Here is a 24069-nt window from a genome sequence, read left to right as displayed (position 1 = left end):
ATAATTTGCAAATAAATGCATTAAAAATCCTACAATGTGATTTTCTGGATTTCTTTTCTCATTTTGTCTGTCATAGTTGAAGTGTACCTATGATGAAAATTACAGGCCTCTCTCATCTTTTTAAGTGGGAGAACTTGCACAATTGGTGGCTGACTAAATACTTTTTTGCCCCACTGTAGAACCCAAAAATAATTATACCAATTAACTAACAAGAAGTAAAGTTAAGAGTTAAGATCCCTTTTCTGTTTCTGTGTCCTAGAACCCAAGAACGACCTGTTCCTGTTCTATGGTAAGGGTCGGCCAGGGGTCATCCGAGGCCTGGACATGAACGTGAAGTCCAGTGATGAGCACATGGTATCAATCGAGGACCTGGTCAACCCCAGAGCCATCGACTACCATGCAGAGTCAGGAAACATCTACTTCGCTGACACCACCAGCTTCCTCATTGGCCGGCAGAAAATAGATGGGAACAGCCGGGAAACGATACTCAAAGATGGTGGGTTTATTTTGTGTTATATGTTTATGCTACAGCCAAATTAATGTATCCTTTATTGCAGGTACTCTTTAATGACTAGTACCAGTTACTGTAATGACATAAAGAACACCCTTTCTGAATCGGTTAAAATACGTTCTAAATCACCCATTTACATTTAAGAAAAACAAGTGCAAGTCAGGGGGAGATAGCACTAACATTGGTGTTCCATCATCTTGCAGACCTGGACAACGTTGAGGGGATCTCTGTGGACTGGATTGGTAATAACCTCTACTGGACCAATGATGGATACAGGAAAACTATTAGTGTGGCCAGACTGGAGAGGGCCTCTCAAACCAGGAAGACTCTTCTGGAGGGGGACATGTCTCACCCCCGAGCCATTGTATTGGACCCCCTCAACAGGTGAGCTCAGTGAAGACGAGGCCAAATCATACAATTCCTACGGTATGTGTTACTAATGCACTGATGTCAGAGAACAATATGGTTGAAAATGTGAGTTGTCTGTGTGCACATATCTATTCAGTGATTGACCCACTGCAAAATGTACACAGAAAAGAGAATATGCACACCTCTGTAATCCTATAAACAAACAAACAAACAAACACCCAAGAAAAGGGTAAGGGATATTGTCTTCTCTGGGTGTTACAGTAGAGAACCATATAAAGCACACAATCCTTCTTGACCCTTTCTGTACTCAAAGCAATGGCATTTCCTAGCAGGTAGTGAACAATAGGTGATTCCTGGAAAGAGTTTGCTATTGTCAACTCTTTGGGTATGCGTGGGAGGTCTGTCTCTGTTTGGACGGCCATACATAACTACTAAATCATGCTGCCACTGACCATGGAGACGGAATCATTCTATTTATGTGTCTTTGATATAGTGATTCCTTCCCAGAAATAGCTCCCACACAGTATTGCACCAATCTGATTCCTCCCACATCAGGGGGTTTAATTTATTTTCTTTGTTATCATAACGGAGGAATAATTTCTAACTACTGACCTTCCTATTGACAGTTGCCACATCTTTATTAAAATGTTGTTTGGGGTCCTAAGTGAGCATTGGCCGATCCATCAGCAGAACCAGACATCTTTCTGTGCCCTGCAGGATGGGTCTCCACAGGTGAAATGGCTGCTTAAGATCCTCTTCTGTTCGCCCCAGTTATATTTCCCTCTCTGCATGTCACCTCCAGTCTGTGTTAACATGATAGGGATTTACTTTGCTGACATACTGTCTCAATCACTTTTTTTTCTGTATTTTAAATGTTCTTTCCCTATCAGTCTCTCAGTCTCTCTCACACACCCCAGACACATATTTTTGCTTTGGATATTGCTTCACAGAGCTTTAGCCAGGCATTGAAGACTGAGGTGTGTGTTGAATTATTCAGTGGATCATGAAGATGACTTGCAGAGACAGACAGTGCTTGATTCACCCTCTATCACACTGTTTTATGTAGTGCATGTGTTGCAGTCAACTCCATCATAGAAGAGACAGAAAAGGGTGTGCAGCCCCGCCAGAGGACACAAATCCCTTAAGCATGTTTATGGGTCACTAGAGACTAGATCATGTCAAATCGTTGACCCAATCACTTTTCAAATATCACAAGTCTGTTGGGAATAGCTGAGTGAAGCCCTGAAAAGATATTGACGCAAACCAGGACCTGGTTTCCGATGTGAGGGCCTAGTAGATGAACTTGTGGATTACTGTATATGTTGAATTGGGTAGGTTTGAATCAATGCTTATTTTGTGTGTGTTGAATCTTACAGTGGCAAGAAAAAGTATGTGAACCCTTTGGTCATAAAATTTGATCTGATCTTCGTCTAGGTCACAACAATAGACAAACAGTCTGCTTAAACTAATAACACACAAACAATTATAAGTTGGGATGAGGTTTTGATGTTGGTGTGCTGTAACATTTTCTCCACCCATGGTGTTGTGTGTTCCTTCCAAACATCTCCACTGTAGTTTCATCTGTCCACAGAATATTTTGGCAGTAGCGCTGTGGAACATCCAGGTGCTCTTTTGCAAACTTCAGATGTGCAGCAGTGTTTTTTTTGGACAGCTGTGGCTTCTTCAGTGGTGTCCTCCCATGAACACCATTCTTGTTTCGTGTTTTACCTATCGTAGACTCGTCAACAGAAATGTTAGCTTGTTTTTAGCTGACACTAGAATTCTTCTTAACTTCATTGAAGAATCCTAGTGTCAGTCACCTTTGCAGGACGGCCACTCCTAGGGAAAGTAGCAACTGTGCTGAACTTTCTGCATTTATAGACAATTTGTATTACCGTGGACTGATGAACATCAAGGCTTTTCCAGCTTTATGCAAGTCAACACTTCTTAATCTTAGGTCTTCTGAGATCTAATTTGTTCGAGGCATGGTTCCAATCAGGCAATGCTTCTTGTGAATAGCAAACTCAAGTTTTGTGAGTGTTTTTTTATAGGGCAAGGCATCTCTAACCAACATCTCCAATCTTGTCTCATTGATTGGACTCCAGGTTAGCTGACTCCTGACTCCAATTTGCTTTTGGAGAAGTCATTAGCCTAGGGGTTCACATACATTTTCCAACCTACACTGTGAATGTTTAAATTAAGTATTCAATATAGACAAACAAATACAATAATTTGTGTATTATTAGTTTAAGCACACTGTTTGTCTATTGTTGTGACTTAGATGAAGATAAGATCAAATTTGATGACCAATTTATGCAGAAATCCAGGTAATTCCAAAGGGTTCACATACTTTTTCTTGCCACTGTATATGTTTGATGATAAAACATATTTAATCCCCAAATAATATGGTTCATTAGGGCTTTTTCCCCCTTAAACTCAATTGTAGGGAATGTATTATGTTTGTGAATTTCAGTTGGATGTATTGGACGGACTGGGAGGAGGATGAGGTGAACGACAGCATAGGAAGGATAGAAAAAGCGTGGATGGATGGATCTAACAGACAGATATTTGTCACGTCTAATATGCTGTGGCCTAACGGCCTTACCCTAGACCATGGGACCAGCACCATGTACTGGTGTGATGCCAACTACGATCACATAGAGAAGATCTACCTCAACGGCACTGGCAGACAGGTGAGTGAAGCTGTACTCTAGCGGGCAAAAAACATTTTGTCATTATAGCCATGTAATGATGTCATTTCAACCAGCTTTGCCCACTGGGATATCACGATTGTAGTTTTCAACTAAAATAGTCATAGTTATCTCTGCCATTTCAGTGGGTTTTTTCTTCCCTCTGCTCTCTCAGGTCTTTGAGTACTGTTGTGCAGGTTGTGTTCTTTCTTTGATAAGTGTTGTATCTGATTACTCATGCAGGTTGTGTACAATGGCAAACAGCTGAACCATCCGTTTGGGATTTCTCACTACCGTAACTCCATCTTCTGGACGGAGTACATGAACGCTTCTGTTTTCCAGCTGGATCTAACCTCTGGGGACGTTACTCTACTGAGGAGCGAGAGGCCTCCACTGTTTGGCCTGCATGTGTACAATGCTCAGAGTCAGCAAGGTATGTCTGACTGCTTTCACTTTTCCATCCCCTATCACTAAAGCTTAACTTTGGTGAATATAGTCTACACAATCTTATATAGCTGTTCCTGCAACTTATCACAAAACCTCCCCCACCATTACTAAAGGTTGCCTTCAGAGAATGTTTTCTATGGTTAGCCCTGATGCTTATATATGCAACCTTCAAAAATAGTGTTGCAATCTATCCACTCTGGTATCTTGTATAGCCGTTAGTATAATGAAAACAGTATTCTCCATCGTGGGAATTATATTTCATGGCATTGGTTAGTTGCTGGATAAATTGACAGTGGCAGCAATTTTACTTTTAATTCCAGTCTATGGAAATAAAAGACTGACTCAACATAGTGCTCCCTGCTGTCTGTGTGGTGGATGATGATAGATTCCTGTTGTGGGTAGATGAATAGATAACATCAGAGAGAGATGCATGATGCGCTTTGTTGATGGTGCAGAACTGTAGGGCCTCACAGCAGGTAGAACCCTTGTTATCGTGGTTGTGAATCACTGTTTAGAGTTTAGACTAATGTGTGTGTGGAGCAGGGGGAGGTATGATTACTGTCATCTCCTCTCAGAAACAGAGAGAAGTGCCAACACTAATCATCTGCTGGGCAATCAATGGATCAAGATAAGGGGCATTTTTGAGACGATTCACAGGCTTTTCATTTGTGTAATAATTTCTAGCGTTTTACATCAAAATAATACAGTTCGTTAGAGTGGTGTACGACTGTGGTATACCAAACATGTGATGCAGAGAAGGAGTGAAAGGGAGAAAATGGCTGGCTGTATGAGTTCTAATTCTCAGCAAGGGTAAAGTAGAATTTCACTGGCCATTCCTCCAAAGCTCATGTCACCAAAGAGATGAATTGGCTCTGCTGTCCTCTGAGTATTACTTACTGACTCTCACAAAACAGAAGTCTTTATCTCATTGGCTCAGGCACTGCCTTTGGACCTGACACTAAACCAAACAAACAATGTTCTCCATGCCTCAACTTTATAAGTGACAGTTTCTTCACACATATTACATTTTTTTGGTCTCGCTCCCTTGAGAACGGTTGGTTTAGTCCTAAAAGACTAATTATTCCCCTGAAAGGATACAACTGTCAAATCAAATCTCCACAATGTCCCCAATAATTTGTTTGATATGTGGTTATACACTATATATACAAAAGTATGTGGACACCCTTTCAAATGAGTGGATTTGGCTATTTTAGCCACACCTGTTGCTGACAGGTGTATAACATCGAGCACACAGCCATGCAATCTCCATAGTCAAACATAGAATGCCCTTACTGAAGAGCTTAGTGACTTTCAACGTGGCACCGTCATAGGATGACACCTTTCCAACAAGTCAATTTGTCAAATTTCTGCCCTGCTAGAACTGCTCCGGTCAACTGTAAGTGCTGTTATTGTGAAGTGGAATCGTCTAGGAGCAACAACGACTCAGCCACAAAGCGGTAGGCCATATAAGCTCACAGAACGAGACCAAGTTCCAAACTGCTTCTGGAAGCAACATCAGCGCAATAACTGTTTGTCGGGAGCTTCATGAAATGGTGTGTGGCCAAGCAGCTGCACACCATGTACAATGCCAATTGTTGGCTTGAGTGGTGTAAAGCTCGCTGCCATTGGACTCTGGAGCAGTGGAAGCGCTTTCTCTGGAGTGATGAATCACGCTTCACCATTTGGCAGGCCGATGGATGTATCTGGGTTTGGCAGATGCCAGGAGAACACTACATGCCTGAATGCATAGTGCCAAATGTAAAGTTTTGTGGAGGAGGAATAATGGCCTGTGGCTATTTTTCATGGTTTGGGCTAGGCCCCTTAGTTACAGTGAAGGGAAATCTTAACCCTACAGCATACAATGACATTCTAGACGATTCTGTGCTTCCAACTTTGTGGCAACAGTTTGGGAAGGCCCTTTCCTGTTTCAGCATGACAATGCCTCTGTGCACAAAGCGAGGTCCATACAGAAATGGTTTGTTGAGATTGGTGCAGAAGAACTTGACTGGCCTGCAGAGAGTCTTGACCTCAACCCCATTGAACACCTTTGGGATTAATTGGAACGCCGATTGCGAGCCAGGCCTAATCACCCAACATACTTCCCGACCTCACTAATGCTCTTGTGGCTGAATGGAAGCAAGTCCCCGCAGAAATATTCCAACATTTAGTGGAAAGCCTTCTCAGAAGAGTTGAGGTTGTTTTAGCAGCAAATGGGTGCCCGCTCCATGTTAAGGCCTATGATTTTGGAATGAGATGTTCAATGAGCAGTTGTCCACATACTTTTGGCCATGTAGTGTAGATGACGTGGCACCCACCTGCCACATTCTTCTCAAACAGGAAATGGCTTTTGTGTTAAGATGTTTTATGTGCATTTCTTCACAATTCACATTGATCTCTGCACAGTTGTTCATAGAGATATGATGACAGACAGAACAACAATAGAGACACATGACAAAATACAATAATAATGCTTTTGAAGAATAGGATTTGAGGTTAACAGTGGTATTATTTTTTTCCTACTCTGTATTTCCAGGTGACAATGCATGCAGTGTGAATTATGGGGGATGCGGTACACTCTGCCTCGCTATCCCAGGGGGCAGAGTGTGTGCCTGTGCTGACAACCAGCTCCTGGAGAAGAACAATGTCACCTGCTCAGGTACTGTAAGACCATGCAGTGAATCAGCCAGAGCAGTATATTCCACTGTAGACAAACTATGAACATGGTTTTCTCTCACCGCTATTTTGTGTGATTTCAGTGTAAAGTATGCTTTACTTTTCAATGGAATTCATTCCGCTGTGGTTTAATATGTCTCATGTCTGTTTCTCTGGTATTAATGTTAGTTTCTCTGTTATGTCTGTTAATTAAGTGTCGTCTGGGGTGGTGGAGCCACAGCACTGTAAGAGTGATGAGTTTCAGTGTAGTAACCATCGTTGTATCCGTGCGTCATGGAGATGCGACGGGGACGATGACTGTCTGGATGGGAGTGACGAGGAGATCCAAAGCTGCTGTGTGTATATATCTGTCCACCCCACACACACACACACACACCATCACACACACCATCACACACACCATCACACACACACCATCACACACACACACACACACACACCAACGCACACACACACACCAACACACACACACACACACACACACACACACACACACACATCACTTAGCATGCAACATTGCACAAAGTGATATTTTCTTGCTATCAACTTTTATCTCGCTAAATGTCATTGATATGATTCAAAGATGGTGAATACGGCACCCCTCCCCTCTTTACTTCCCCTCATCCCCCATCTATTCGCCTCAGAAGAGAATTTGCTGTTGAGTGGATCGATAAGATAAACACCATGTTAGACGCTTGGGTGCTGACTCATTTCTCACTATGAAAAATCCTATAATGTAATCTTCTGCCAGAATTATCAGAATTGCTAAATCTATTATCTGCTCTGCTGGAATGTCAGCACGGTTTTTCAAAGTGTTCTCCTTTGGGGACAGCCGAAGAACCCTTTTAGGTTTTAGATAGCACCTTTTTTTCTAACAGTGTATAACAAGGTTTGAGACATTCTCTGATCCAAATTCCTTTTTCGCATTGATACCTCAGATTTTTGTGAAGTCAAAGTTGGACTTTTAAAGTTAGAAACTGTAAATGTCAGATTTGTAAATCCTTTAGAAGATAAATTCTATTCTACAAAGAATTTAAACTAGAACATTTTTAAAAACAAATAAACCTTGCTTTGGTAATATGAGTGTCTCTGTCCATCTGTTTCAGTGAACCACAGTTGTTCCAATGACCAGTTCAAGTGCCTCAACAATCACTGCATCCCTAAGAGATGGCTGTGTGATGGAATCAATGACTGTGGGAACAATGAGGATGAGTCCAACAACACATGTTCAGGTAACTGATACAATACCTCAGCTTTTTCTCAGATCTGCAGTCTAGCAATTGTGTTATGCCGTTTTCTGAGCTATGGAAATATATTGATGTGGTGTATTTCAAAAAAATATATATCAAACCTCTGCCCCTTAAACTCTACTTAGAGTTTTATGCTTAAGCTCTACATTGACAGATAGGTTTAAGCACATCACAATATAAAATAACAACATTCATAGTGGTGTCTTATGGCACTAAACAAGCCAGCAGCTACAGTGTAATCAATCTTATGTGAAAGCTCAGAACCAAAGAAGTTTAGCACTCTCAAGAGTTAACTTTTCCTGATATTGAGTTAGCATAAGAATCACTTATGTCAGACCCTGCAGAAGTGTTTTTTTCCCTCCTCACAATAACAGCTCTTAGCCTTCCAGGATCAATCAATGGATATCAGTGGGGGTGACTAATGTTGCCTTGTAATCAGATAGACATGCATGTTACACAGCACCAACCACCTTGTGTGCTATGCTGGGGCTGCTGTCCTTGCATGTCTGTCTCTGTCATGGACATGTGACTGAAAGGTTTGTGTAAGGGCGCCACTCATTTCCTCCAGACTTGATATATGTGATATATATGTGATGGAGAGATCAATTTAAGCTCCACAGGCCTGACATTGACATGCCATATGATTGAATGATCATTAGGGGGCTGAACACGTCTGGCTTTGACTTGATACCCATGTGATCGAATTACAAATGCACTTCTGTCTTCCATGTCTCTCTCTCTCTCTCTCTCAGCCCAGGCCTGTCAGCCCAACCACTTCTCTTGTCGGAACGGACGCTGTATCCCCCTGGCCTGGCGCTGCGACCGGGACGACGACTGCGGGGACATGTCCGACGAGACATCATCCTGTGGTGAGTCAGACTGAATCTGCATTCTCTGGCCCTGAAACCTGAATCTACCCCCATTGACATCGATGCATGATTTATATGATTGTTAAGTTGGTTATGCTTGAGCATCTCAAGTTAGGTTTTTGGCCCTAAAAGAGTATTCATACTAAAAGGTTGTAGACCTGTTAACACAATACACCACACACTCTCTCTGGGAAGCCACAGTGTAAAGGAAAGTGCAGGGTTTATAAACGGCAAGAGAGGCTTTCAAAGAAGATGTGACCACTGTTATGATGACACTGACAGTTCTGACGATTCTATTGACCACATCCCCAACCTTGAGAGGAAACCAAAAGGATATACTGCTGTGAGCTGTAGCTCAGAGGAAATGGTTCAGTGGAAAAGACCACTCAGCCTATAGTGACCTAACTACACCAGAGAAGCCTTAAAAGCATTGCAAAAATATAACCTCCTGGTGAGACAACTGAATGCTAGCTTGGCTATTTGAACTCTTAGTGTGTGTTCTTGTCTAGTGCACAGCAGCCGGTTTCTTATATTTCTCTCAAAGTATAGCCTTAGTGCTTTCCTCTCTCTTACTGGGGATATAATGCTTGGTCTTAGCTCCTAGTTTTTGGGAACTAAAATGCAATATCCACTTGAACAAACAAATATCCAATTTCTCAAACACAGGTTTTTGAATACCATTACTGATCAGACTATTGGGTTACCTTTGAGTTGGCATAGTATTGGTTGTGAAGGGGTGAATGAGTGTACCAGTGTGCTTGTTATTGGTTGACCAGTAGTGCTGTGAAATAAGAATAGAGATATTATAACATGTCCTTGGCATCTGACACACTGTTTTCATTCTGTTCCCCTAAATCACATTTTCTGATAAGAATGTCCCATTTCTTCATTTATTGGGACCTTTCTTGTCTCTCTATTTTCTTTCGCTTGCTTCAGTCATGTAAGAAGTGAGTTTTAGCAGTTACATCCTCTGGGCCAGGAGCTCAGAATTAACTAGCTCAGTGTTCTAACTTACAATTACAAAGTTGCTGCCAAATAAGACTTGTAGTATTATTGTTTTGTACGTTTTATTATTATTGCAGAATTACAGGATCTATCAAAACTGATATCGAAGTAAGTTTTAGTGCATGTAATTTGAATGACCGAACCGTTTATTTAGTTTTCATATGGTAGAATTTATTTCTGTATGGTACTATAGTCAAATCTCGGAACTATACTATTTTGACTCGTTCAGAGGGAACTTTCCTGGCCATTCTGTATTTAGTGATGTGATGTGGAAATAGAATTACTCAACAAGCATAAAAGAAGTGAGAAAAAATAATTTGAAAGGTTTTTAAACCTCTTTGATGTTAAGTCCCCAATTTAGCGGACTTTGAGAGGTTCTGGACCAGCTACGACTGACAGTTTGGTGTACAAAGCGCTCTGTGAACATCGCTCACACACCACATTTGCATCGAGAGTGACGTGTAACATTTTCTGGCCTATCCAGACAACAAATCAATTTTCTCTCCCTTTAATCGACAGAGCCCAGCCTGGGAGATGGCATATAAAAGGGGACAGTCTAGCGATTTCAGCAATCGCGGTCCCATGTTGCTCTGATATTCGCAGCCAGATATAGAGCTCTCAACATGAAAAAAATACTAAATAATTTTGTATAATTGAAACACAAGCACTTTATGTTTGTCCCAGAAAGATGAAATCACGTTGTTTGTAATGCTGAAGTTGTAATGTGTCTGCAGACATTCGAGTGGTGTCTCTGCGTCGGCTCAGATGAGGCTTGGTATAGTAGAAAATGCTCTGTCGCCAAATTTGTAGTCACTAAATACACTACATGGACAAAAGTATGCGGACACTTGCTCGTCTAACATCTCATTCCAAAATCATAGGCATTAATATGGAGTTGGTCCCCTCTTTGCTGCTATAACATCCTCCACTCTTCTGGGAAGGCTTTCCACTAGATGTTCAGACCGAGCCCGAACCACGAACAATTGTCCCAGAATAATTGTCCCAGACCATTATTTCTCAACTTTACAGTTGGCACTATGCATTCGGGCAGGTAGCGTTCTCCTGGAATCCGTCGAACCCAGATTCGACCGTCGGCCTGCTAGATGAGGAAGTGTGATTCATCACTGCAGAGAACGTATTTTCACTGCTCCCAAGTCCAATGGCGGTGAGCTTTACACCCCTCCTGCCAACGCTTGGCATTGTACATGGGGATCTTAGGCTTGTGTGTGCCTGTTCGGTCATGGAAGCCCATTTCACGAAGCTCGAGACAAATAGTTATTGTGCTGACGTTGCTTCCAGAGGCAGCTTGGAACTCGTAGTGAGTGTTGCAACCGAGGACAGGCTATTTGTACGCTCTACTCGCTTCAGCATACGTCTGTACCGTTCTGTGAGCTTGTGTGGCCCACCACTTTGTGGCTAAGCCGTTGTTGTTCCTAGACATTTCCACTTCACAATAACAGCACTTACATTTGACAAGGGCAGCTCTAGCAGGGCAGACATTTGACAAACTGACTTGTTGGAAAGGTGGCATCCTGTGATGGTGCCACGTTGAATGTCACTGAGCTCTTCAGTAAGGCCATTCTAATGCTAATGTTTGTCTATGGAGGTTGCATGACTGTCTGCTCAATTTTATACACCTGTCTGCAACGGGTGTGACTGAAATAGCCGAATCCACAAATTTAAAGGTGTGTCTACATACCTTTGGCAATGTAGCGTATGATCATATTCATTTTATAGTTATAAGAAAGATTAAATCTCATAGTAAGTTGTTTATAATTTTACTGTTACTATATTTTGAAAGCATTTCAGTTATTTCAAGCCCTATTCCCCCTCTTTTGTTGAGTAGGAATAAAATAATGTATGATTTTTTTATATTTTCATAATATTTGTACTATGTATTTGAGCTTCTATCCTCAAATGTGAGTCAATGTGTAACTATTTTTACCAGGAAGGTTAGATCCAGAACCTTCTAGAACTATGCAGCATTTTAGTTTTGTTTATGGCCATCTCATGAAAATGAATTACTCTTGGATATGTCTATTTAGGTGAAAATCTACATTTTGCTGTAACGTTCAACCTCCCATCCCTTCACTGTATGTGGTAAGGATGGCACATATCAGTCTCTGATGATCAGTGCCAGGCACTGCATAGGGTTGTATCGTCTCAGACTCTCCTTGTGTGCCTACTAAGCTGCTTCAATACACAGTCACAAACAACCAGAGTGTAAGCTGTAATTAAAGTTTATGCTCGGCTTCATTCAATCATAATCAAGCTGCGCTCCAAAACATATTCTCTCCCATACTGTTGTTTGAGGTTCCTCAGGCATTACTGCTCTGTAGGAGTTCTCACCGCGTCTCTGGCAGTTCAATTTGCTCCACTGCAGCGACGATGGGTTTTAAACACCTGAAGCTCCACACGTCGTGGTGCCACTGCCATTTGAGATGGATGCTAATTTGAATTTTGTTTGCTAGAAGTATGGTAGTTGTCAACCTGTATGTTGAACCCAGAATCTCCCCTCTGTCGACTAGACTGAGAAATTAACCAGACATTATTTATGCATGTTGATATTTATTTTTAATGAGTGTTAAACCTCAACCAGACGGTCGCTGTCGAAGATAACTAAAATCCTTAGAGCGAAAATGTAGAAGACGAGTGTGATAAACATTCACTATGTCCTAGCTAAAGCCCTAGGTGTTTGTAGCAGTAGGGATTCCAAATAATCCAATAAAATGTAGTCTCTGAATTCAAACCAAATTCAATAAAGCTCCTGGCCTCCAATGAAAATATCTCAGAAAGTGTGTTATATGTGATGCGAATTCAAATGCAGATCAGATGTATTTATGCCCAGATTTACATTGACACTGACACATTGACACAGATTTACATTGACAATAGTGGGTGGAATATTTAGCTACCAGCACCATCAACAACAGTTTGAGAAAGTGAGAGTTGGTGTCTCTTTGAGCACACTGGAAGAAGTAAGGAGCAGATGTTGGTTAATTACGAGGTGTTAGTTGGTTTTGAACAGGCAGCTAGCAGAATCACACACAAAACAATATATACTGTTGAAAAATGAGTTGGAATGGAGTGTTTGTAAGGAGTTTTAGACAAAGTATTTTCAGAATAAATGTAGCCCTATGGGTTTGGCCTTTAAATAACTGTAGTTGACTGTCTCTTTGCTTTTATGTCTATAGCATTGCCGACCTGTGAACCACTCACCCAGTTCAGCTGTTCCAATGGGAGATGCATCAGTGTCAAGTGGCATTGTGACTCAGGTACGTTCCTACTGAAAACCTACAGCAGTGCTTCCTCAACAACCATCAGGGCTTCAACAAAAATAAACAACTTTGAGGTCAGAATACTTGAGGACAGGAGTTGAAAAACACTGAGCTACTTACTGTACATCTCACATGCACCTTGTATAACCCACAACATTGAAATCAACCACAATCTCATTATGTAACGATAGTGGTTCGGAGAACCACACTCTTCACCCACTATGCACACCACGTCATTTCAACTTGGATATTTGGGTAATATTTGGTTGAGACATTGATCAATGAGATTACATCCTTTACTCACCCATTTTTTTGTTTAGTTGTCATCTAAATGTGTTATCACTGATGCGCTTTCAACCATTTGAAAACACAAAAAGTTAAAATGGGAATACAACACCAAATATTTGGTATTCATACAACAACTTAATATGTTGTCTGTGCTTTATCTAATAGAACAACCAACTGTCCTGGATTGCAGTTGAGATTACAGTAGAAGTATGTAGTGCAAGTGATCAATGCTGTTTGAGATTCTGCACAGATTATTGTTCAGAATCAGCAATTGTGAAGATTTCTACAGACCTGCAAACTTTGCGTGCTTTCTTAAACATGCACGCTTCCTATGATTACATAAGAAGACATGTATAGTTACAGTAAGAGAGCCTTACCTTTAGGCTTTTAACTGTATTACAAAGTCCTATTCAATTGTGTTGCCTTCAGAAAGTATTCACACACCTTGACTTTTTCCACATTTTGTTGTGTTACAGCCTGAATGTAAATGTTGTGTCACTGGCCTACACACAATACCCCATAATGTCAAAATGGAATCATGATTTTTTAAATTTGTACAAATTAATAAAAAATGAAAACCTGAAAAGTCTTGAGTCAATAAGTATTCAACGCCTTTGTTATGGCAAGTCTAAATAATTTCAGGGGTAAAAATTCACATAATTTGCATGGACTAATTATGATTAACATGATTTTTGAATGACTACCTCATTTCTGTACCCCACATCCAATTATCTATAAGGTCCCTCAGTCGAGCAGTGAATTTCAAACACGGATTCAACCACAAAAACTAGGGAGGTTTTCCAATGCCTCACAAAAAAATAGCATGCCATGGTAGATAGGTAAAAATAATTCAAGCTGACATTAAATGTCCAGTTGAGCATGGTGACGTTATTAATTACATTTTGGATGGTGTATCAGTACACACAGTCACTACAAAGATACAGGCGTCCTTCCTAACTCACTTGCCAGGGATTTCAACATGAGGCCAATGGTGACTTTAAACAGTTACAGTGTTTAATGACTGTGATGGGAGAAAACTGAGGATGTACCAACAATATTGTTGTTACTCCCACCAACAATATTGTAGTTACTACTACTAACCAAAATGACAGAGTGAAAAGAAGAAGACCTGTACAGAATACAAATACTCCTAAACATCCATCCTGTTTGCAATAAGGCACCAAAGTAAAACAACAAATAAAAGTCTGGTAAAGAAATTCACTTTATATCCTGAATACAAAGCTTTAGGTTTGGGGCAAATCCAACACCACACATCACTGAGTACCACTCTTCATATTTTCAAGCATGGTGTTGGCTTCATCATGTTATGGGTACGCCATAGTACCCTCCAAGCTCATCATTAAGCTTGAGTCCCTGGGTCTGAACCCTGCCCTGTGCAATTGGGTATTGGACTTCCCGACGAGCCGCCCCCAGGTGGTGATCTTCAACACTGGGGCCCCACAAGTGTGCGTGCTCAGCCCCCTCCTGTACTCCCTGTTCACCCATGACTGCGTGGCCATGCACACCTCCAACTCAATCATCAAGTATGCAGACGACACAACAGTAGTTGGCTTGATTACCAACAACGACGACGAGACAGCCTACAGGGAGGAGGTGAGGGTTTTGAGAGTGTGGTGTCAGGTAAATAAACTCTCACTTAACATCAACAAATCAAAGAAGATGATCGTGGACTTGTAGGAAACAGCAGAGGGAGCACCCCCCTATCCACATCGACAGGACAGCAGTGGAGAAGGTGGAAAGTTTAAATTCCTCGACGTACATATCATTGACAAACTGAAATGGTCCACCCACACAGGCAGTGTGGTGAAGGCTCAACAGCACTTCAACCTCAGGAGGCTAAAGAAATGTGGCTTGTCGCCTAAAACCCTCACACACTTTTACAGATGCACAATTGAGAGCATCCTGTCGGGCTGTATCACAGCCTGGTATGGAAACTGCACCGCCCACAACTGCAGGGCTCTCCAGAGGATGGTGCGCTCTGCACAATGCATCACCGGGGACAAACTACCTTTTCTCCAGGACACCAACAGCACCTGATGTCACAGGAAGGCCAAAAAGATCATCAAGGACAACAACCACCCGAGCCACTGCCTGTTCACCCCGCTATCATTCAGAAGACGAGGTCAGTACAGGTGCAGCAAAGCTGGGACCGAGAGACTGAAAAACAGCTTCTATCTAAAGGCTATCAGACTGTTAAATAGCCATCACTAGCACAGAGAGACTGCTGCCTACACACAGACTTGAAATCATTGGCCACTTTAATAAATGGATCACCAGTCACTTTAATAATGTCACTTTAATAACGTTTACATAACTTGCATTACTCATCTCATATGTATGTACTGTATTCTATACTATCTACTGTATCTTAGTCTATGCCACTCTGACAATGTTCATCCATATATATATATTCTTAATTCCATTCCTTTACTTAGATTTGTATATATTAGGTATTTGTTGTGAAATAATTAGATATTACTTGCTAGATATTGCTACACAGTCGGAACTAGAAGCACAAGCATTTCGCTTAACCCACAATAACATCTGCTAAACACATGTATGTGACCAATACATTTTGATTTGATTTGAGTTTCTCTACAAATTAATAATTGATGTTGGATTCATGTGTCCATCTCAACCAAAAATGTAAGTTAAATTATAGGGGTTGAATTGAAACAATAGCTGTTGATGACTTTACAAATGCTATATCCTGTACTGTAGGCCTAAATAGCATACTTGATGATTTATGACTCATAAAATATGGTTACATTGAATTTGCTCTGGTAGACCTCCCTTTGAAATGACTTTGATAGCAACAGTAAATCTATTTTGTTATTAAGTGGAGCTTTCTTAATAATAATCATTCTCACAATTGCACATGGTTTTAGTCAGTCACAAATATCAAAGCTAAGCAGGGCTGAACTTGGTTAAAACCCTGGAATGGAGACCAAAGGAATAACTGTAGATATATCAACTCTTCAGTAGGAGTTTCTGCCCAACCTGTAGTTTGTTTTTCTGATAGTGGATTTAACTTTATACAGGATTTGTCTATGTTGAAAATTGGTTACCATGATGACATAATCCTTTCACCCTCAAAATACATTGATTACTTTTTTAAAAATCCAATGTATTTTCCATGTCACATTACTTTGACAAATGAAATTGAAACAACTTTGATTCAACCAGTTTGTGCCCAGTGGGATGTGCAGAGTGGGATGTGCAAAATGTACCTTGCCTAAAACGTGACTTCTGAGACCTCCCCAATCTAATGCACATTCTTATGACATGAAGGAGTCAAACCTAGTCAGTCAAACTTGCTATTTTTCTTCTGTGCCCCAAGATGATGACTGTGGAGATGGTAGTGACGAGGTGAGTTGTGTCCACTACTGCTCCAACACCCAGTTCCAGTGCTCCAGTGGGAGATGTATTCCAGACCACTGGGCCTGCGATGGGGACGACGACTGTGGAGACTTCAGTGATGAGAACACCACCTGTGGAGGGTCTGGAGCTGGTGAGAGAAACCATGCTGTTTTTTGTAATTCCTTTATTGTAGAACTTTTAGAATTCGTAATGCAAATGCAGCTTCATAAGTGATAGTGCCATCCCCCATTTTGAGAAATTAATGTACTCTGCACTAAGTATCATGTTAACTATCCCAACATTGTGAGTATTGTGTTTTTCCTATTTTGCTGCATTACAACCTGTAATTTAAATTAATTTTTATTTGGATGTCATCTAATGGCCATACACAAAATAATCCAAATTGGTGAAGTGAAATGAAAAAAATAACTTGTTATAAAAACTTCCCAAAAATAAAAAACGGAAGCAAGGGGCACCACCAAGGATCTCTCCAAAAAATTCAGGGACAAAGTTGTGGAGAAGTGGGGTTATAAAAAAATATCCGAAACTTTGAACATCCCATGGAGCACCATTAAATCATTATAAGAAATGGAAAGAATATGGCACCACAACAAACCTGCCAAAAGAGGGCCACCCACCGAAACTCACCGACCAGGCAGGGAGGGCATTGATCAGAGAGGCAACAAAAATACCAAAGATAACCCTGAAGGAGCTGCAAAGCTCCACAGCAGAGATTGGAGTATCTGTCCATAGGACCATTTTAAGCCGTACACTCCACAGAGCTGGGCTTTACGGAAGAGTGGCCAGAAAAAAGCCATTACTTAAAGAAAAAAATAAGCAAACATGTTTGGTGTTCGCCAAAAGGCATGTGGGAGACACCCCAAACATATGGAAGAAGGTACTCTGGTCAGTTGAGACAAAAATGTAGCTTTTTGGCCATCAAGGAAAATGCTATGTCTGGCACAAAGCCAACACCTCTCATCACCCCGAGAACACCATCCCCACAGTGAAGAATGGTGGTGGGAGCATCATGCTGTGGGGATGTTTTTCATTGGCAGGGACTGGGAAACTGGTCAGAATTGAAGGAATGATGGCTGGTGCTAAATAGAGGGGAATTCTTGAGGGAAACCTGTTTCAGTCTTCCAGAGATTTGAGACTGGGATGGAAGCAACACACAAGTGGTTTAAGGGGAAACGTGTAAATGTCTTGGAATGGCCTAGTCAAGTCCCAGAGCTCAATCCAGTTGAGAAGATTGCTGGACACCAGCGGAACCCATCCAACTTGAAGGAGCTGGAGCAGTTTTGCCTTGAAGAATGGGCCAAAATCCCAGTGGCTAGATGTGCCAATCTTATAGAGACATACCCTAAGAGACTTGCAGCTGTAATTGCTGCAAAAGGTGGCTCTATAAAGTATTGACTTTGGGGGGGATTGAATAGTTATGCACAGTCAAGTTTTCAGTTTTTTTGTCTTAATTTTTGTTTGTTTCACAATAAAAAACTATTTTGCATCTTCAAAGTGGTAGGCATGTTGTGTAAATCAAATGATACAAACCTCCCAAAAATGTAATTTAATTCCAGGTTGTAAGGCAACAAAATAGGAAAAATGGGGGGGGGGGGGGGGTGGTGAATACTTTCGCAAGCCACTGTAGATGCTTTCAAGGTGGGCTAACTACTCATCCTCATTACTGCACATGAAACATTGAGAGTAACTATTATTCATTTGGCATTTAAATCAGTAGAAATATATGTATGTTTTTAAAGATAATTAGTTTAATTTTATATTAACTGTTAACTGGTCTGGTCTAATGTCCTTAAGTCTTCATCTTCCTCTCTCAGCTCTCGCACTGCTGATCTAATCTCATCTACTGTTTACAACAGTACAACATCAATATTTGAATATTTTAATCTGGTATAATTACCTCAGAAAGCTGAGCCTAGCCCGGATAGCTGAAATGCTCACAGCTCACTACCTTGTCACTAGAATGAGGAAGTTATTCATCAAACCGTCTCCCATCTCCAGCCTTTTCCTTTCTACTCTAATACAGTGTAGTGTTGCTGGGTTGTGGTCCACCCCTGGGGTTAAAGCTCTGGCTCGGCAGCCCCTGACTGTTATGGAAATACTTCTGATCTCTGATTTCCGAAGTCATTTTTTTTCCTGGCAATGTGGAATTGGTTAGGTTGAATACAATCGGTCTTGTGACTGACTACCTAGCATGATTCAAAATAACATTTGAAAGATCAATCATACAGATAATTTTGCCATAGCTTTGAATGGAAAATAATATACATAACCCAATATTGTCAAAAGTTTGCCCACTGGGAACCAATTTTCACATTCACAGAAGGATTCTATTTAAGAGATAATGCCAGAGAAGTTGGTGTTTGGGGGATATATTAGCAAGGGTGTTGTTCGTCAAGGGACGGAAAACTGTGCCAATATATCCTCCAAACACCGGTTTTGAGGGCATTATTACTTTTATACAATGGGTTAACAACATATTCAAATTTCAAAAAAAATAATTGACATATTTTCATTTTTTTTATTTTGATGAATTTATTCATACTATTTCATCCTTCCAAAAGATATAGTCCCGACACAAATCTAGGGTTGCTACACAAGCCGGCAGGTCATTCGTTCTATCGGTTCAGTTGCCAGAGATGCAACTCAGTCATTCAGTCTTTTTGTTCTGTATCTATGGATGCAACCCAGTCGTTCATTCTAAATGTTACATTGCAATACTGGCTGGCAACGTTCTTATCCCTTGCTTGCTAGCTAGCCAACCACAGCTAACTTAAATTTACGTCAAACAGTGCAGCCAGAACAACAACAAAGGAGCTGCATTTGCGTTTGTTTAAGCTGTTTTCTAGTGCCATTTATTTAGATACATCCCATAACAATGAGCTAATGATGCACAATTTCACCTGGCATAGAAAATGTGCTCTCTCGTCAGGACAATGTTGTTCAGGGGAGCTAGCCAACAACACAGTCACTTCAAACAGAAGATGGAAAGACAGCAATCTAGCTGCATTTCATTTCATTTTACCTTTTTTTTTATTGACATTTCTTTGCATATATCCATAAAAATTATGACAGCTGTTTCATGATTTTGACTGGCTGAGAAAAGCTATCTGCCTGTCTGTCTCATCCAGACACGTTTATTTCTATGCGACAGCTGGAGATCGAATTTCAATATTGAAACAATGTTGCAAATGTCGGTGAGACAGACAGCAAGGTACAGTGGGGCAAAAAAGTATTTAGTCAGCCACCAATTGTGCAAGTTCTCCCACTTAAAAAGATGAGAAGGGCCTGTAATTTTCATCATAGGTACATATCAACTATGACAGACAAAATGAGGAGAAATAATCTAGAAAATCACATTGTAGGATTTTTAACAAATTTATTTGCAAATTATGGTGGAAAATAAGTATTTGGTCAATAACAAAAGTTTATCTCAATACGTTGTTATATACCCTTTGTTGGCAATGACAGAGGTCAAACGTTTTCTGTCAGTCTTCACAAGGTTTTCACACACTGTTGCTGGTTTTTTGTCCCATTCCTCCATGCAGATCTCCTTTGGAGCAGTGATGTTTTGGGGCTGTTGCTTGGCAACACGGACTTTCAACTCCCTCCAAAGATTTTCTATGGGGTTGAGGTCTGGAGACTGGCTAGGCCACTCCAGGACCTTGAAATGCTTCTTACGAAGCCACTCCTTCATTGCCCGGGTGGTGTGTTTGGGATCATTGTCATGCTGAAAGACCCAGCCACGTTTCATCTTCAATGCCCTTGCTGATGGAAGGAGGTTTTCACTCAAAATCTCACGATACATGGCCCTATTCATTCTTTCCTTTACATCAGTCGTCCTGGTCCCTTTGCAGAAAAACAGCCCCAAAGCATGATGTTTCCACCCCCATGCTTCACAGTAGGTATGGTGTTCTTTGGATGTAACTCAGCATTCTTTGTCCTCCAAACACGACAAGTTGAGTTTTTACCAAAAAGTTATATTTTGGTTTCATCTGACCATATGACATTCTCCCAATCTTCTTCTGAATCATCCAAATGCTCTCTAGCAAACTTCAGACGGAACTGGACATGTACTGGCTTAAGCAGGGGGACACGTCTGGCACTGCAGGATTTGAGTCCCTGGCGGCGTAGTGTGTTACCGATGGAAGGCTTTGTTACTTTGGTCCCAGATCTATGCAGGTCATTCACTAGGTCCCCACGTGTAGTTCTGAGATTTTTGCTCACCGTTCTTGTGATCATTTTGACCCCACGGGGTGAGATCTTGCGTGGAGCCCCAGATCGAGAGAGATTATCTGTGGTCTTGTATGTCTTCCATTTCCTAATAATTGCTCCCACAGTTGATTTCTTCAAACCAAGCTGCTTACCTATTGCAGATTCAGTCTTCCCAGCCTGGTGCAGGTCTACAATTTTGTTTCTGGTGTCCTTTGACAGCTCTTTGGTCTTGGCCATAGTGGAGTTTGGAGTGTGACTGTTTGAGGTTGTGGACAGGTGTTTTTTATACTGATAACAAGTTCAAACAGGTGCCATTAATACAGGTAACGAGTAGGGGACAGAGGAGCCTCTTAAAGAAGAAGTTACAGGTCTGTGAGAGCCAGAAATCTTGCTTGTTTGTAGGTGACCAAATACTTATTTTCCACCATAATTTTCAAATAAATAAATTAAAAATCCTACAATATGATTTTCTGGGAAAAAAAATATAATTTTGTCTGTCATAGTTGAAGTGTACCTATGATGAAAATTACAGGCCTCTCTCATCTTTTTAAGTGGGAGAACTTGCACAATTGGTGGCTGACTAAATACTTTTTCCCCACTCTATATTCAAATCTCCGCTGTTGAAAATCAAATGCTAGTCTTATTGAAACAAGAGATAATGTCTAAATGTTTTTTATAGTGGAGATCAAGTTTATAAATTGCCTGGCTGGGCTGATGAGATACTGTATTGCGCAGTAAGTTGGAACAGCATTTCAACATCATAGCTTTAGCCGGTGGTAACTTTTGGAATAGACACTGGTTGGAATGCGGTTTTAACTAATGAGCATCCAGGATTAGACCCACCCATTGTATATTTATTTATTTATTTTTCCCTTGCAGCATTGCCTCCTGTGATAGAGTGCAGTGGGGATGAGTTCCACTGTACGGAAGATGGTACGTGTATCCCAGAGCGCTGGAGGTGTGATGGGGACAAAGACTGCGAGGACGGTAGTGATGAGGTGGCCTGTGAGGGCACCAAGAGGATTTGTGACCCCAAGGCCAAGTTCACATGCAAAGACACAGGTAGGATAGAGACTTCTCTGTCAGTAATCATAATCCAGAACCAAAACTTCCTAGCTACTCGGTTTGCCTAAGAAAATATTTTGTCTGATGGTAGTGTACAATCTTTGACCATTACATTAATGATAAATTAGAAGTGAATTTAAAAGGATGACATTGACCAACATCAAATAGCAGAGCTAGAAACTCTATCCTCACCAACTGTCTATGTAGTACATCAAAGAAACAGCATATATTTTATAGTACCATCTCTACAAAAAAAGAATGGCATGAAAAAAATCATGTAGCTGGAATTTATAGTTGCCGCTTCGCTTTATTGGCTCCTGATTTTATCTTTTTTTGTACATAATCTTTCCGCCATAATTTTCTATGACCAAAAAGAGCTCCTGGACATTAGAACAGTGATCACTAAACTCAATTAAGATTTATACTTCAATGAGTCGGCGACACAGGACATAATGCTTAACCCGAACCAGGCCCTAATCCCTGATTCGGAAGAGAAAGAGACTGCTATATAGAGGCCGATGTGCGGAAATCCTGATGAAACTACGGCGTTGAGTAAATTAACCACCGCTATTTCTGTTCTATTGGTGAATGTACAATCACTGGAGAGCAAACTGGACGAGCTCCGTTCGAGACTATCTTATCAACAGGACCTGAAGGACTGTAATATCCTATGTTCCTCTGAAACTTGGCTGAACAAGGACACTGACAATATTCTAGATGGTTTTTCTATGCATCGGCAGGACAGAACGGCAATGTCGGGTAAGCTCAAGGGGCGTGGTGTGTGTCTCTCTGTTAACAACAGCTGGTGTGGAATCTCTAATAAAGTAAGTCTCAAGGTTCTATTCACCTGAGATAGAATACCCCATGAGAAGCTATTGACCATGCTATTTACCTAGAGTTTTCATCTATATTTTTCAGAGCTGTCTATTACCACCAAAAAATTTTGCTGGCACAAAGACGGCCCTCAACGAACTGTATAGGGCCACAAGCAAACAAGAAAATGCTCATCCAGAAGTAATACTGTATACCTGCATGTTTCAACCAGTAGTCCCTATGCCCAAGAACGCCTAGACATCCTGTCCAAACAAATATCGACCCATAGCACTCACATCTGTCGCCATGAAATACTTTGCAAGGCTGGTCAAGGCTCACATCAAAACCATCATCCAAGGCACCTTTGCGCCACTCCAAATCACATACCGCCCCACCAGATGCAGACATGGTGCAATCTCTATTGCACTCCACACTGCCCTTGGACAAAAGGAACACCTACGGGAGAATGTTGTTCATTGACTACAGCTCAGCATTCAACACCATAGTGCCCTCCAAGCTCACCACTAAGTTAAGGACCCTGGGACTGAACACCCTCTGCAACTGATTCCTGGTCTTCCTGACGGGATGCCCCCAGGTGATGAGGGCAGGCGAAAACACATTTGCCACGCTGACCCTCGACACGGGGGACCCTCTGGGTTGCATGCTCAGTCCTCTCTTGTACTCCCTACTCACCCAGGACTACGTGGCCACGCATGACTCCAACACCATCATTAAGTTTGCCAAAAACACAACGGTGGTAGACCTGATCCCCGATAATGATGAGACAGCTTATAAGGAGGATGTCAGAGAACTGGCATTGTGGTGCCAGGACAACAACTTATTCCTCAACATCAGCAAGACAATGGAGTTGATCGTGCACTACAGGAAACAGAGGGCCGAGCACGCCCCCTCACATCACTAAGGATCTATCTTGGTCCAAACTAACCAACACAGCCGTTCCCCTGACGAGGCTGAACATATTTGGCATGGGCATCTCAGATCCTCAAAAAGTTCTACAGCTGAACCATTGAGAGCATCTTGACTAGCTACATCACCGTACATCACTGGGGCCAAACTCCCTGCCAATACAGGACCTCTATACCTGGCGTTGTCAGATGAAGGCCTTAAAAATTGTCAAAGACTCCAGCTACCCAAGTCAAAGACTGTTCTCTCTGCTATCACACGACAAGCGGTACC

At 41.4% G+C, this 24069-nt stretch overlaps 1 protein-coding gene across 2 annotated transcripts in view; it reads left to right on the top strand.

Moving 5' to 3' along the window:
* Positions 1-259: 259 nt before the first annotated feature.
* The window catches only part of LOC110502094 (low-density lipoprotein receptor-related protein 1B-like), a 225377-nt gene continuing 201567 nt past the window's right edge, over positions 260-24069 (top strand). For both annotated transcript variants that reach the window (XM_090216050.1, XM_090216049.1), the window contains exons 1-11: positions 260-496; positions 715-895; positions 3354-3573; positions 3814-4003; positions 6551-6673; positions 6885-7025; positions 7797-7922; positions 8693-8809; positions 13009-13089; positions 16742-16912; positions 21874-22056. In XM_090216050.1, the coding sequence (XP_090072176.1) occupies positions 325-496; positions 715-895; positions 3354-3573; positions 3814-4003; positions 6551-6673; positions 6885-7025; positions 7797-7922; positions 8693-8809; positions 13009-13089; positions 16742-16912; positions 21874-22056 (1705 nt within the window). In that variant the 5' untranslated portion in view covers positions 260-324. The remainder of the gene's footprint in view (positions 497-714; positions 896-3353; positions 3574-3813; positions 4004-6550; positions 6674-6884; positions 7026-7796; positions 7923-8692; positions 8810-13008; positions 13090-16741; positions 16913-21873; positions 22057-24069) is intronic.

Source organism: Oncorhynchus mykiss, chromosome 22, assembly GCF_057628025.1.
Source record: "Oncorhynchus mykiss isolate SJ-2025 chromosome 22, ASM5762802v1, whole genome shotgun sequence".
NCBI classification, from domain to species: Eukaryota; Metazoa; Chordata; class Actinopteri; order Salmoniformes; family Salmonidae; genus Oncorhynchus; species Oncorhynchus mykiss.
This window is presented reverse-complemented; position numbering and strand designations above follow the sequence as displayed.